At 38.9% G+C, this 13,558-nt stretch overlaps 1 protein-coding gene across 1 annotated transcript; it reads left to right on the top strand.

Annotated features, from left to right (window-relative positions):
- Positions 1-5,989: 5,989 nt before the first annotated feature.
- Positions 5,990-13,091, top strand: LOC104220018 (beta-amylase 8). Its single transcript, XM_009770810.2, has 10 exons — positions 5,990-6,459; positions 7,218-7,442; positions 8,654-8,734; positions 8,962-9,165; positions 9,489-9,683; positions 10,101-10,265; positions 10,998-11,258; positions 11,847-12,053; positions 12,233-12,452; positions 12,841-13,091. Exons 1-10 carry the CDS (start codon positions 6,052-6,054, stop codon positions 12,867-12,869), a joined length of 1,995 nt encoding a protein of 664 aa, XP_009769112.1. The 5' UTR covers positions 5,990-6,051; the 3' UTR covers positions 12,870-13,091.
- Positions 13,092-13,558: the final 467 nt, after the last annotated feature.

Genomic DNA, 13,558 nt, shown 5'->3' with positions numbered 1-13,558 from the left:
GTCTAGCTCAGCCTCTTCCTTACGAGCCCAGAACAAGTCCGCTCAAAGGTGTTACATCCCATGTTTTCGTACGTGACAATACGTCGTAAGCCAATTGATGTAAGCTCGGAAATGAGATAATTTTTGAAAGGACATAATTTAAGTTCATCATGTTATATTGGAGGTTACAAATCTTTAAGATCGTGAATAACAAGTACCAAAAGGGTTGGAAAGCTTAGACGCTAAACGAATTGAAGAAAATCAGTTTCGTCGAAAGTCGACAAGTTTGGAATGTCATAACATATACTTTTGGGGTGAGACTAGGGTGATTGACATGATGAGGAAGTTAAGTTATGAGTTATTTTAGTCTTATTTTATGTTTTTAAGTCAAGCGAGTTGTGGAACAAAAGTTGGCAAAGGTTATCACAAGTTGCATTCATAATGTGCTGAACTTTAGGTCAAATGTAGTTGCACTTTTCTCCCAATATACTTGGAGTCAAGGGCTTATATACATATCAAATTGAAGATCTACAAGTATAGTTTCTAATTAATTAAACCGTTCATCGATAAGACATTGGACTAGAGATATATTCACGTTTTCGCGAGACTGCGCAAGCAGCTCCCATGGGACCCACAAAGTTGGTTTAAACTTCAGCTTGTATTTAAGTCATTTATATGTCGTTTTAACTCATATTTTCTCATCTAAAACAGTTCCTAAACCCTCATAAATGCTCTCCAAGTATTCCTCCATGATTCTACGGTGCAAACCTAAGATAAAAACAGTAATTCAACGCTAGAAATCCCGTGGTGCTTGCTAGATCGTAGTTCTTCATCTTGTGGCTATTTTGGAGGATTCTTCAAAGGTAAGTAACCTCAGATTTTGTGTTGTTCTTTATGATTAAGCTAAGAATGATTACCTCCTTCATGTATATTAGAGTTTCAAGGCGAAATACAAGTGTTTACATACCAACATGTACACAAAAGTTAATTCAAGAAGAGAATACAACTCTTATAGGGTTGTGGTATGATTGAGGGTTGTTGTGAGCTACACCGGCTGGGGATTTCAATTTGTGTCTACTACCTAAGGTAATTAAATCATGTTCTTGGTTGTGCTTAAGATCAATCATGTGTTGGTTGAGTTGTTTGAGTGAAAATCTACAAGATAGTAATTGACATGGCATAAGGAATCGTTATCTTTTTTGTGGGCTGTATTGAGGCTATATATATGGTTTGTTCTGGATGGAAATTTTTATAAATATTTTTATTCTGTTTTGACTGTTGTTGTTAAGCTTATCTATGTGCTAATTCAGTGGATTGAAGAAGATAACATGAAAAATAAGATGTTAGCGATAAAGGTTAAGGTGCTAGGTGTGTGGACTATATTTGAAGATTATGCTTATGATGTTTTGGGTTGAAAATAATATGGCAAGTATAAGTATGATGTTATATATGTTGTAGGCAGATTCATGGAAAAGGAATTGGATTCAAACCATATTTTATTAATCGTAAATCGAGCTTGCCGCTCAAAATGGTTGTTGAACAAATCGGAGAGCTTATTGTGAATTATATTGTTGTTGTTTGGGTTGTTTGGTGACTTTTGGTAACATATGGGATCTAGTAAAAATAAGGGAGGTGCTGTCTATTTTCTTGTAGAATATTGGTTTCCAAATATGAGAGTTACAACGCTTATATGATGATGACGAAAGTTGGTTTACTCATTGTAGACGTAAGAAGATCATATTGAGCTTACTTGAAGATTGGATAGAAGATTTCAAAGGTATGTTAAGGCACTTCCTTCATTATTTTGGCATGATCTAAAGTGAAATGAATATGCTATTTCATAAAGGATCTACTCGTAGCAACTAAGGTTGCCCATGTTGTTCTTTCCTTATAAAGTTATTCTAAGCAAGTATGTATGATCCTTGAATCCTATAGAAGTTCATATTGATGTTATGATGTCCATAATGTTAACCATAGGTGCAACGACCTTACGTCACTCCCAAAGGTTTAGAACGTGATTCCATGAGTCTAGCATGCATTATATATATATATGTATCTATTTTACTCTATCGAGCTACGCTATAGTCAATCGGGTACGACACCTATTGTGCAACCATTGATTAGTTGGGTTTACCGAGCTCCATTTGATCGGGTACGATTCTACCGAGCCTTATGATGGTCGGGTATGTTTTTACCGAGTCCTCTTTGAGGCCGGGTACGATATGATGATGATAATGCCCACAGAGGCGTATGTTTTTAAAAGTTTATGTATATATATGTATTATGCATTTCATATCAGTAGCCCCCAGAGGCACTTAGATGTTACAGGTTATATCTTCTCTATCTCTCTTTACATTACTGTTCTTATTTATGTTTTTTTGCCTTACATACTCGTTACTTTATTCGTACTAACATCCCTTTTGCCTGGGGACGCTACATTTCATGCCCGTAGGTCCTGATTGATAGGTTGACAGTCCTCCAAGTAGGCTATCAGCTCAGCGGAAGGTGTTTGTGCACTCCACTTTCTCCAGAATTGCCTATTTGGTCAGTATGCTTTGGATATGTATTGATTGGTATGGCGGGGCCCTGTCTCGACCTTTATGATTTTATGTACTCTTAGAGGCTTGTAGACAGATATCAGTTGTATGGATACTTGTATGGTCTTGTCGGCTTATATTTTGAGTTTACAAATGGTCATGTCGGCCTTATAGGCCCGTATGTCACATGTATAAGTTTGTATATCATGTTGGGTCATCATATGTTCAGTATTCCCTTATGTTTTATTCATGTTATATAATGACGGGTTTTCTGGCTCATTTACCCATGATAGTATAATAAGAAATATATGTTATGTTGGTACTCGGTTGAGTAAGGCACTAGGTGCCCGTCGCGGCCCTTCGGTTTGGGTGGTGACAAAAGGTTCTCTAAGCTCCTCCTCTTTTTGACAGCAAAGGAGCTTCAAAGCATTCCTCTCCTCCGAGGTCTTCTGGAGCTCGGTCTCGCATTGACTCAGATCGGCCCTAAACTTGGTGAAAGCCTACGCAAAAATAAAGATATAAGGTAGGATAAAGGGAGAAGAATGAAAGAGAAATTGCAACAATGAGAATTAGTACTTACTCGAGATAAAAGGCGTTGGGGGCATTGGGCCTCTTTAAAAAGGGTGGATATCGGTGGCATCATTAACCCCGGTAAAGCAATCCCGGAAAGGATCCTCTTCACTGGGGACTCCGCCTATATCAGGCATCTGCAAAGCCCGAGCATCCTTTATGGCCTCCTTAGAAAAGGCCGATAGAGAAGGAGAGTGACCTATTGTCATGGCCCCGAGCGAATTGCTCGGGGTGCTCTGATCAACCCTATGGGTCCCAGAACCGTCCCCCTCTAGCGTGCTTGTTGATGCCTGAGGGATAATCTCAACCTCAGGCGATTTTGGGGCTTTTCCCGAATCTTTCTTCGAAGCCTCCTCGTCAAAAGGCAGGGTCTCGACAATCGCCTTCGACTTGGAAGGTTTGGCGACCTCAGCTGGCTTCCTTGCTCGAAACACCAGCGTGGAGTCGTCTCCCTCATCTTCATCTTCTTCTTCTCCCAAATGGCAGGCCGACTCTATAGTCGCAGGGATGTGATTTCTCCTGCATCTTTGAATTGGAGCCCTTGTAGGTTGAGAATCCTCAGACTCTGAGACTCTCTCCCTCTTATTATCTTTCCCCAACTTTGGGGCCGGGGATTCGATCTCTTCCCTGGCGAGGCCAACCTCATTTCAGCGACATCTCCAATGGATGCATAAAAGAAAGTCAAATATAAATAAAGAGAAATGTTACAAAAAAAAGAGGAGGAGGACATCGAAAGTTTACGGAATAAACTTACGATGATGTTTGGCTTCCCATCTGCCCCTTTCCAAGTCACGCCAGCAGCCCTCGCCATGGGAGGAAGTTGCAGCCAGCTTCCGGACTCAGTCCTCAAGGTCGGGAACCGCGTAAGGCATCCAAGCAACCGTTGAAAAATAGGTGAAGGCATTACATAAAGCAAAATATGGAGCACGAAGACTAATGGATAAAAAACATCACTTATGTTCGGGGTTCCACTTCTCTAGGAACGACAATTTCTCCTCTATGAGGATGTCGCAGGTCCTAACCCGCACGAATCGGCTCATCCAACCCTGATCTTTGTCCTTATCGCTGCTCGCAAAAAAGGCCTTCGTCGCTCGGCGTTGGATCTTGATCAACCTTCGATAAAGTCGAGGTCGATATAACTGTATCAGGTGGTTGAGGGTGAACTCCAGCCCCTTGGCCTTGCTAGAAAAGAAACGGAGCATGATTACTATGTGCCAAAATGAGGGGTAAACCTGGGCGAGGGTGACTTGGTACCTCTTGCAAAAATCAATAATAACTGGGTCGATAGGACCCAGTGTAAAGGGGTAAGCATAGACACTCAGGAACCCCTCCACGTGAGTGGTAATGCTCTCTTTGGGATCGTGGATCTGTACCACGACATCAGCCCCCCAGCCACAATCTCTCTTCACATTCTCGAGGTGTTTCGCCGTTATCGAGCAAATGTATCTCGACATGTGCTCACATCAACCAGGGATCGATGGAGGGTTCTCAACTTTGAAGTCTTTCTTTAAAACACAGAGGCTGGGAACGTACTCATAAGGGAGCAGTTCCACCGGCGTTTTATCACCGGTCGGCCAGGAAGAAGAGGAAGAAGCCTTCTCCTTTTGTGGGACGGTTTTTGAGGTTTTCGCCATTGGTTCAGGTGGAAGAAAGCGGAAAGAGGTGGAGTTTGGTATTTTTGGTGCTAAAAGATTGAATCAACGGGCGGTGAAAGAAAAGAGATGGAGAGAGGAAAAGACCTAGAAAACTTGGTGAAGATGAAGGTAAAGTTTTGATTCAAATGGGGAACCTGTATTTATAGATTCACGACGACGGTTCGATGGCACTAGTGGCCGACCGTCACTGGCAAGCATTAATGGTTTGGGGAACCGAACCGACGGGACGTTTCGGTCACCTCAAGCCCTTATGTCACAGGGATGGCGTCATTATCGAGGTCTCCAGAAAATCGAGGCTCAAGTCGTTTCTAATCATTTTATTCTATGAAACGAGGGGACTATCTGTATACGGTGGAAATCGGGGCTACCCGATTTTGTTCTTCGGTGGAAGAAGTGATACCACGTCGGAAGATCAGGACATCGAGCTCGGGGTCGAAGTTCCTTTCCAATGTCGAGGCCGATATCACTTACCGAGGTCAGAAGAAGGCATGCTTCGAGATGATCCCGATATGATTCAGTAACAAAAAGAGCGAGATACCCACAACGGATTGGAGATCACGGTGTGAATTTCGGAATGGATTGGTCTTCGACGGTTAAACAATTGTCAAATATGATTTCCTACTATAATTAGAAGTGTACCTTATTTAGGACTCCCCTATTATATAAGGGGGGACCTCATTCATTTGTAACCAACATTGTTCACTGAGAAAAAAATATATGCTCATTACTTTCTTGCTACTTCACTTACTGTTCATTAGAGTTGCTTTATAATTAGCTATTCCTATTATCACACCTCGAGACTATCACATATCGATGTCGAGATTTGGCTTGCATAGTGATTTGATTTACTTTGTTCTCTAATTTATTTATTTAATTCCTTGTTTATCAATTGGTACTGGATTAAATCACATATCCTTAAAACCACAATGTAAATTTAATTGTTACTCGAATTTTAGGGTAAACAAATGCTCACTTGACACTTCTTAAAATTATTTTTTAAAATTAACCAATGTAATAGAGTTTCAATTTCCACAAAAATATAATGGAGTTTAAAATGTGGAAATTAAAGTGACAATTTTTAATTTATAAAGGCTAAACATACTAATCATTTGTGAATTTTATTTTAAATTTGAATTAATGGGGCCGGTGAATAGTGGATAGGACTAAAGAGGTAATACTATATGAAAAAAGGGGAACTGAAATAAAAAATATTTAATTATGTAACCAGAAAATCCAAGCTATAAGATAGTGACTGTGTGCGCGCGTGAGAAAACTTGAAACGCAGAGCCCATTGAAGAAGACATGCAACAATGAACAATCACATTCCCCACCACCCCATTCCTAATACCCAAGATCCGGATCCCCAATTCCCCAACCCGAATGAAGATCCAAACCCGAATCCCCCTCCTCAACCCCAACCTCGCCGTCCTCGGGGCTTCGCCGCCACAAACACCGCCGCCGGAGTAACAAACAAGAGCAGAAAAGAGAGAGAAAAGGAGAAAGAGCGAACGAAGCTACGAGAACGTCACCGGCGAGCAATTACGAGCCGAATGCTCGCCGGACTCCGTCAGTACGGGAATTTCCCGCTTCCTGTACGTGCTGATATGAATGATGTACTCGCTGCACTTGCTCGTCAAGCCGGTTGGACCGTTGAACCTGATGGTACCACTTATAGACAATCTCCTCCTACTACTACTAATAATAATGCTTCCAATATGGTGAGTGCTATTACTCAATGGCAATGTTCTTTTATAAATTATCTAAATTGTGTTAAATTATCCGAATTGTTTGTTGTTAAACTAATCTCGAGCTCAGCTTTTGGGTTGAGCTTGGTCCAAAGTCTATTATCTAACACAGTTACCAGCGTAATTTTGCTATGAAGTTTGAATTTTAACCTAATGTTTTGCCAAAGTTTCGGACTTTATAGTTTACGTTTGATAATTTTTAGTGTTTATGTTATGTACCTCTATTCATTTCGTAGTATAGAGGGTACTCCACTTAATCCATTAAACAATGCCGTTTTACCTTTTCAATGAGATAGAGATCACGTTTACCCAGGAAGTTTAGCTTAGCAGTCATTAAAATGTTTGAAACCCATGGGGATGAGGGTTCAAATTCCGGCAGAATAAAAACGTTAGGTGATTTCTTCATGAGCCTTGGCGGATAGAGTTACCGATACCTTTGTTTTTTGGTGGTAGAAATCGAGGTGCACACAAACTGGCCCAGACACTACCTTTTTGGAAAGAAAATTTAGATTATAACGTCTTTTTTTAAAAAAAAAAAAGGGGGGGGGGGGGGAGGGGAATTGTGCAACAGTATTGACTAAAAATCATGCTTTGCTTGCACTGCTTCTGTTGCTGCAAAGATAGCATCTATTCTCATTGGGATGCGATATCTTCTTGATATTCTGTTTAAACTTTAAACTGTCGCCAAATATGATGTCTTAATTTTCATTACTACTGAATAAATTGCACAGGGGCCTTATCAGGTGATGTCTGTTGAGTGTTCGGTTTCTGGTAGTTCTTTGAGAAATTGTTCAACCAGAGCATCCGTGGACTGTCATCCATCAGTGCCAAGGATCAATGAGAGTTTATCGCCAGCATCTTTTGATTCTATTGTAGTCACAGAAAGTGACACGAAGGCTGATAAATTTACATGTACCAGTACAATGAATTCTACAGAATGTTTAGAGGCGGGCCAGGTAAATTCCAAGTTCTTGTAAGCTGAGGATACTGTATGTTAAGGATAATCTTCAATGTTGCTTTGGGGTTTATTACTTATCTTGATGTATTACACCGTCCTAACCATTTTCATTAGAGTGCCGTATGCCACTCTTAAGAAAAAACTAATTGGTTGTTTTGGCATAAATGAGAACTTAGGAAGATTGAAGATACAGCATCCTCCATCCCCTTATTTGATAAGTTCCAACTCAAAGGGGGGAAAGGAGACTCTGCTACTAAATCTGAGTTATTTAATATTAGGTTTATCTTCTTTTTTGTATTTTGGACTATTTTATTCGCTTTTTAATCTCTCTCTCTCCCCCTCCCTCCTCTCTCTCTGTGTGATATTGAACGACTTAAGCATCATGCAGGAACCCATGAAATTGATCGAGTAGGTCATCTGTACATTTTTTGGGTAGATTAAAGATATAAATAATGTCAGGGTCGATGCAGCTTCAAGGTGCGAGGTTCATTTGAGCCCAATACTTCCGATGCGGAGTATAAATAAATGTGTAAAAATCCACTAAAATTACAAAAGATAGTATATATGAATGCATAACTTTAAAATATAATGGGTTCAATGCTAAAAACCTAAAAAGTTACCATAAAAGATTAAATCCTCGATCCGCATTGGTATAAAGTTATAAATTTCTTGTCCTGGTTGTTGTCATGTCCCCTAATTCTCAAAAGTTTTTGTGTCTCTGCATCTTTTGTTCATGCTATTTAAGCTGCGTCAATGTGAGATGGCATATTTGATGTACTAATTGCTTCTTCCACTTCGGACATATCTGATAGAGTGGTTTATCTTTTCTCCTACATGGGAAGATGTTAATGCTGACTTTCTTCTTTCAAAATCTCACAGTGATGTTGGAAGTTTATTTTATGATCAACTCTTCAAGCTTCGAAGATTCTAGTACTATGAGTTTATCTTAGAACCGAAGAGCAGACTTAACCATTCTTAATTCAACATAGTTGCTTGTACAGTTTGTAAGCTATTTTTAATTTGTGGCCGGGCTACATTAGTTCTCCTAATAGTAACAAATGACAGACTCAGCTGTTCTTGATTTGGCATGGTTGCTCAGCATGGTTGCTTGTATAGTTTGTAAGCTAGTTTTTATTTGTGGTTGGACTACGTTAGTTCTCCCATTGGATGATAAATGGAAAAGGAAAACTAACAAGTTACTTGTTGCAGCTCATGCAAGAACTTCACTCTGGGGAGCATGGAATTGGTTTATCAGGAACTCCATACGTCCCTGTTTTTGTTATGCTCTCTGTAAGCAGCTTTCTCCTTAAAGTATTTTTATTCTTCATACATGTATAAGGTGGACGCGCCAAGTTTCAAGATTCCTTCTCTCGTTTGTTAATGACTTTCCGTGTTCAACATTCAAAAGAAAGCACAAACTGATTATTTATCATCTAGTTGCCACTATGCAGCATCATGTGTTCACATGTTCGACTTTCTAATTATCCATATCTAAGTCATGGCTTTGTTTTTGGCAGAGTGGTCTAATCAACAATTTCTGCCAGTTGATGGATCCTGATAGTGTTAAACAGGAGCTGCAGCAGCTTAAGTCTTTAAAAATCGATGGGGTTATGGTAAATTGCTGGTGGGGCATCGTTGAAAGCTGGGTACCTCAGAAATACGAGTGGTCTGGCTACAGGGAATTGTTCAACATAATCCGAGATTTCAAATTGAAATTGCAGGTATTAGAAAACTCATAAACATATTATACTCATATTGAGGCCTCGGTATCCCTAACAAGTTTTAAACGAGTCATCTTTTTGTGGGAACCCTGGTCTTTCCTGCTCTTTTCATTGCTGTGTGTTCCAAACCATCCATTCTTAAGATGCATCATTACATCTACACTCTGGAATGTCATTTGCTCCATTCCTTGAGGGGAATTGGTAAATGTTCGCATTTTATGTTCACATCAAGACATTTCTGGAGCTCTAGCTTATCTAGACATATTTATGGATTTTCCAATAATTGAGTGTTTTATGGATTTTTTTTTTTAAAATCCACAAAGGTTGTCATGGCATTTCATGAATATGGAGGAATTGATACCAGTGGCATGTTCATATCCCTTCCTCAGTGGGTTATGGAGATAGGAAAAGGCAATCAGGATATATTCTTTACTGATCGTCAAGGCAGAAGGAACACTGAATGCCTATCCTGGGGCATTGACAAAGAACGAGTATTAAGAGGTAGAACTGCCATCGAGGTATTGAATTTTCCTTTATTTTTTCAAGAGAGAAAAGCTAACATTCCCTGATTCTTGGGAAGGGAATATCTCTCTTGTAGATGTTACCCAATCATGTAAATCCTATTGTCAACTGAATTATGAATAAATTGTATTTTCCAAGGAACTTTCCACAAGACTAGTTTTAGGAGTGAAAAATAATGTGGCTTTCGCAATAGCTGTCTGTATCATTTCCTACATAAAGAGTGTTTTCTCCGTATGATTGACTCCGTTGAAGATGAGACGAAATTAAAGCAAAAACTAAAAAGAAAAAAGTACAGTAATCTTCTCCATTGTGACTAAACCTTTAGTTTTTTGATCACTAGTTTAAAATCCAATTTTGCCCCACTTGTGGGATCCTACTGCGTTGTTGTTGTAGTTTAAAATCCAATTTTGCAGGTTTACTTTGACATGATGAGAAGCTTCCGAACTGAATTTGATGACTTGTTCGCTGATGGCCTAATTTCTGCTGTTGAAATTGGACTTGGAGCGTCTGGGGAGCTAAAGTACCCTTCTTTTTCTGAAAGGATGGGGTGGAGGTATCCTGGTATTGGTGAGTTTCAGGTACTTGTTATAGGAAGGCTGTGATGTATAGTTGTTATGTGATTTGGTCATATTACTTAGTCTTCACTGTCTATAACTCTAGAAAAAGATCGGATCTTGTTCCCTGGGTCTGTTTGATAAACCTTGCTGTGCCTGAAATGCTCGAGTCTGACACTGATTGGTTCTTCGTTAACCCAAGTCAATCATTTTAATGTAGTTAAATTGTCAAACTTATAAAGTGATTAGTTGTCTTCCTATGTAGAAATTTCATATAATGTTATGATTTCTATTGATATGGCTATCCATCTTGCGTCAAATTGTTGCATAAAAGTGATGGAGTGACTATCAGTTTCTATCTTACTTTAATTGTAATATTTGTAGCCAAAGGAATACCTCGAGTGCAAATTTGGAGTTGAGCCGACGGAAGCGGGAGTTGAACCGGATAACTACTATATTTACATCCTGAATATGCATTTAAAACCCTTTAGAAGATTAGTGGGAACTCTTATAACTAGATTTATCAGTTTGTTGAATAAAGGATTTTTTTGTTTGATTTGGTTAATTTATTTCAGCATCTAATTTAATATCTCTGCAATGGTTGAACCTGTGAGACATGCCACAGAATTCTGTATCCTGGACAGCCTTAATTCTCCCATTATCTCCGTGATCGATACACTAATGCTTCTTGCTTTTTTAGTGAAATTCCATTATGCAGTCTTGATGGATCCTCTAATTGGCTTCTACCTGTTCCAGTGCTACGATAAATATTCTCTGCAGAATCTGCGAAAAGCTGCAACATCAAGGGGACACTCTTTCTGGGCGAAGGGACCTGATAACGCTGGTTATTACAATTCCAAGCCACATGAAACTGGATTCTTCTGTGAACGAGGTGATTATGATAGCTACTATGGGCGATTTTTCCTCCATTGGTATAGACAGGTCTTAATAGATCATGCTGATAATGTTCTCTCCCTGGCAACTCTTGCTTTTGAGGGAGTGCAGATTGTTGTGAAGGTACGTATATTGGCTAGTTCAGTTCATCATACTTTTTTGACCTCGTTCTGCTTATTTCCTATATTTGGGCTTTTGTTCTTTGTCACAAATGGCATACATACATTTCCAATTATTCAAATGGTATTTGTTTATGCTCTTTTCATCCCAAATCAATAGTCTTTAAAAGGTCAGCGCGGTGCACTATGCGCTCCCGCTATGCATGGTGTCTGGGCAAAGGCCAGAATTATTTGACCAATTTTTGAAATGCTATCTCTACTTCAGATAATATCATGTTTTTTAATAAAAGAAGTTAGAGATTTGAAAACTGCCCAGGAGTGCTAAAAGTTGCAAAAAAAAATTTAGTTCAAAAAATGTGAAAGTTTTTGGTCAAATATAATTTTGTTTTGCACTCATGAAGCGGAATTAATAATCCCTTTTGGGTTTCTTCTGATAAGTGAAATTGAGCTTAGCTGGTGCACGTTGACACTAGTATCTTAGGTAAATGACACAAAGTATTAAATTGTCTAAAAAATTTACAGTATGTTGAATGAAGAACTTGGATTCATACAAGTGTATCTTTTCCTGGTAAATGAGTTTCCTTTTCTGCAGATTCCAGCAATTTATTGGTGGTACAGAACGAGCAGCCATGCGGCAGAGGTCACAGCTGGATATTACAACCCCACGAACCAGGACGGCTATTCTCCAGTGTTTGAAGTTCTCAAAAAGCACTCCATGACAGTAAAATTTATCTGCTCAGGATTTCAGGTTCCAGAAACTGATGATGCGTTGGCAGATCCAGATGGTTTGAGTTGGCAGGTTATTGACTTCTAACATCCATTTGAGAACTCTCTTAAGGGCCATAAATGAATTCCATTAGAAGATGAAACTCATTTCGACCTCCACATGCACTCACGGAAACCTTAGGACATATCTTTCGGATAGCACGAGTTTGTTTTTTCTTTTCTTACCTCTTGAACACCGTTCCATTTCTGCAGATCCTGAATTCAGCATGGGATAAGGCGCTTCCTGTTGCTGGTCAAAACACATTTCCATGTTATGATAGAGAAGGATTGATGAGGCTGGTTGAGACTGCAAAGCCTAGAAATGATCCTGATCATCACCGTTTCTCTTTTTTTGCGTTTCAACAACCATCGCCTTTGGTTCAGAGTGCAATATGCATCTCAGAACTGGACTACTTTATCAAATCCATGCATGGTATAGTTTTCTGATTGTCAATATTATTACCTTATTTTTTTGGTCTGCCAAATATACTACATCTAATTCAAGTTAGTTCTGAAGAATATGAACTTCGTCGTTTTGATTTTCAGAAGTAACGAACACAAAGTTTTGATGTGTAAACCGGAATAATATATTCACTTACATTTCTTAACCATACTCTTTTAAGTCTCATTCAGTGATCAGAAAAGAAGTTAAAACTTTTGTTTAGATGCCTTTGTAGGGTAGGTTAAATGGTTTTATTTGGTTAGGAAAGAGTGATCAATCTCATCAAATACGTTTATCTGCATAATTTTCGAGTTTTTTGAGCTGTAGTAGATCCCTATAACTTTGACTAACTTGTATGCATTCTCGTCTCTATTTTCAGGAGAAATCATCAACAATGTGGAATCTTAAGTTGGTATATAACTATTTATAGAATCTTAATTGAAGTGAAGAGGATCTTTTATCAACTTCAAGACTTTCGTACTCCGTTACTATCCAAATTTATTGGTCTGTTCATGTAACTGTAAATGGAATTCCGCTAATTTATTTTTTAAAATTACACTTTCAATGGTAAGTACAACTATTCGCATCAAGATGACGAGGAACAAGCAGTTCGTTGGTTTTTCTTTTTTCGCTTTGGTTGAAACAGTAGAATCATGCTTGGTTTCAATGACCATGTTATGCAGTAGGCTATATACATCAAAAGTGAAGTGTGTTTGGTATGAATTGATTTTTGGAAACAGTACCAGAGAGGGTTCGTGCTCTTGCCATCAAAGAATTTTGTTGGAATGGCTAGACATTTTATCTGACTTTTTTTTATAGCCGAGAATTCGCGTCTTCTCGAGGACCAATTTGCAAACAGTTCGAGATTTAGTGGATAATAAGCTCGCCTTGTTATCCTTCTCCAATTAGATATTGATTCTTTTTGTTCTGCGTCAGGGATCGAACTTGTAATGTACGTTTAATTATATTTATACATTCACTTATAGCTCTCTTACAACCGGGGGCGGGCATCGGTTCGGCCGTAAATGTTATCGGTTTGGCATATGGATTATCAGTTTATAAATATGCTAAACTGATAACCGAACCGATAAAGTGTC

This window comes from Nicotiana sylvestris, chromosome 12 (assembly GCF_000393655.2).
Source record: "Nicotiana sylvestris chromosome 12, ASM39365v2, whole genome shotgun sequence".
Classification (NCBI taxonomy): Eukaryota; Viridiplantae; Streptophyta; class Magnoliopsida; order Solanales; family Solanaceae; genus Nicotiana; species Nicotiana sylvestris.
This window is presented reverse-complemented; position numbering and strand designations above follow the sequence as displayed.

What these genes read in the sequence shown, in the direction of transcription:
- LOC104220018 (XM_009770810.2), top strand. Translation starts at nt 6,052, where the DNA reads ATGAACAATCACATTCCCCACCACCCCATTCCTAATACCCAAGATCCG. An exon ending in AATGTTTAGAGGCGGGCCAG is followed by an intron (nt 7,443 to 8,653) that starts GTAAATTCCAAG and finishes TACTTGTTGCAG; the next exon opens with CTCATGCAAGAACTTCACTC. An exon ending in CTGGTATTGGTGAGTTTCAG is followed by an intron (nt 10,266 to 10,997) that starts GTACTTGTTATA and finishes TACCTGTTCCAG; the next exon opens with TGCTACGATAAATATTCTCT.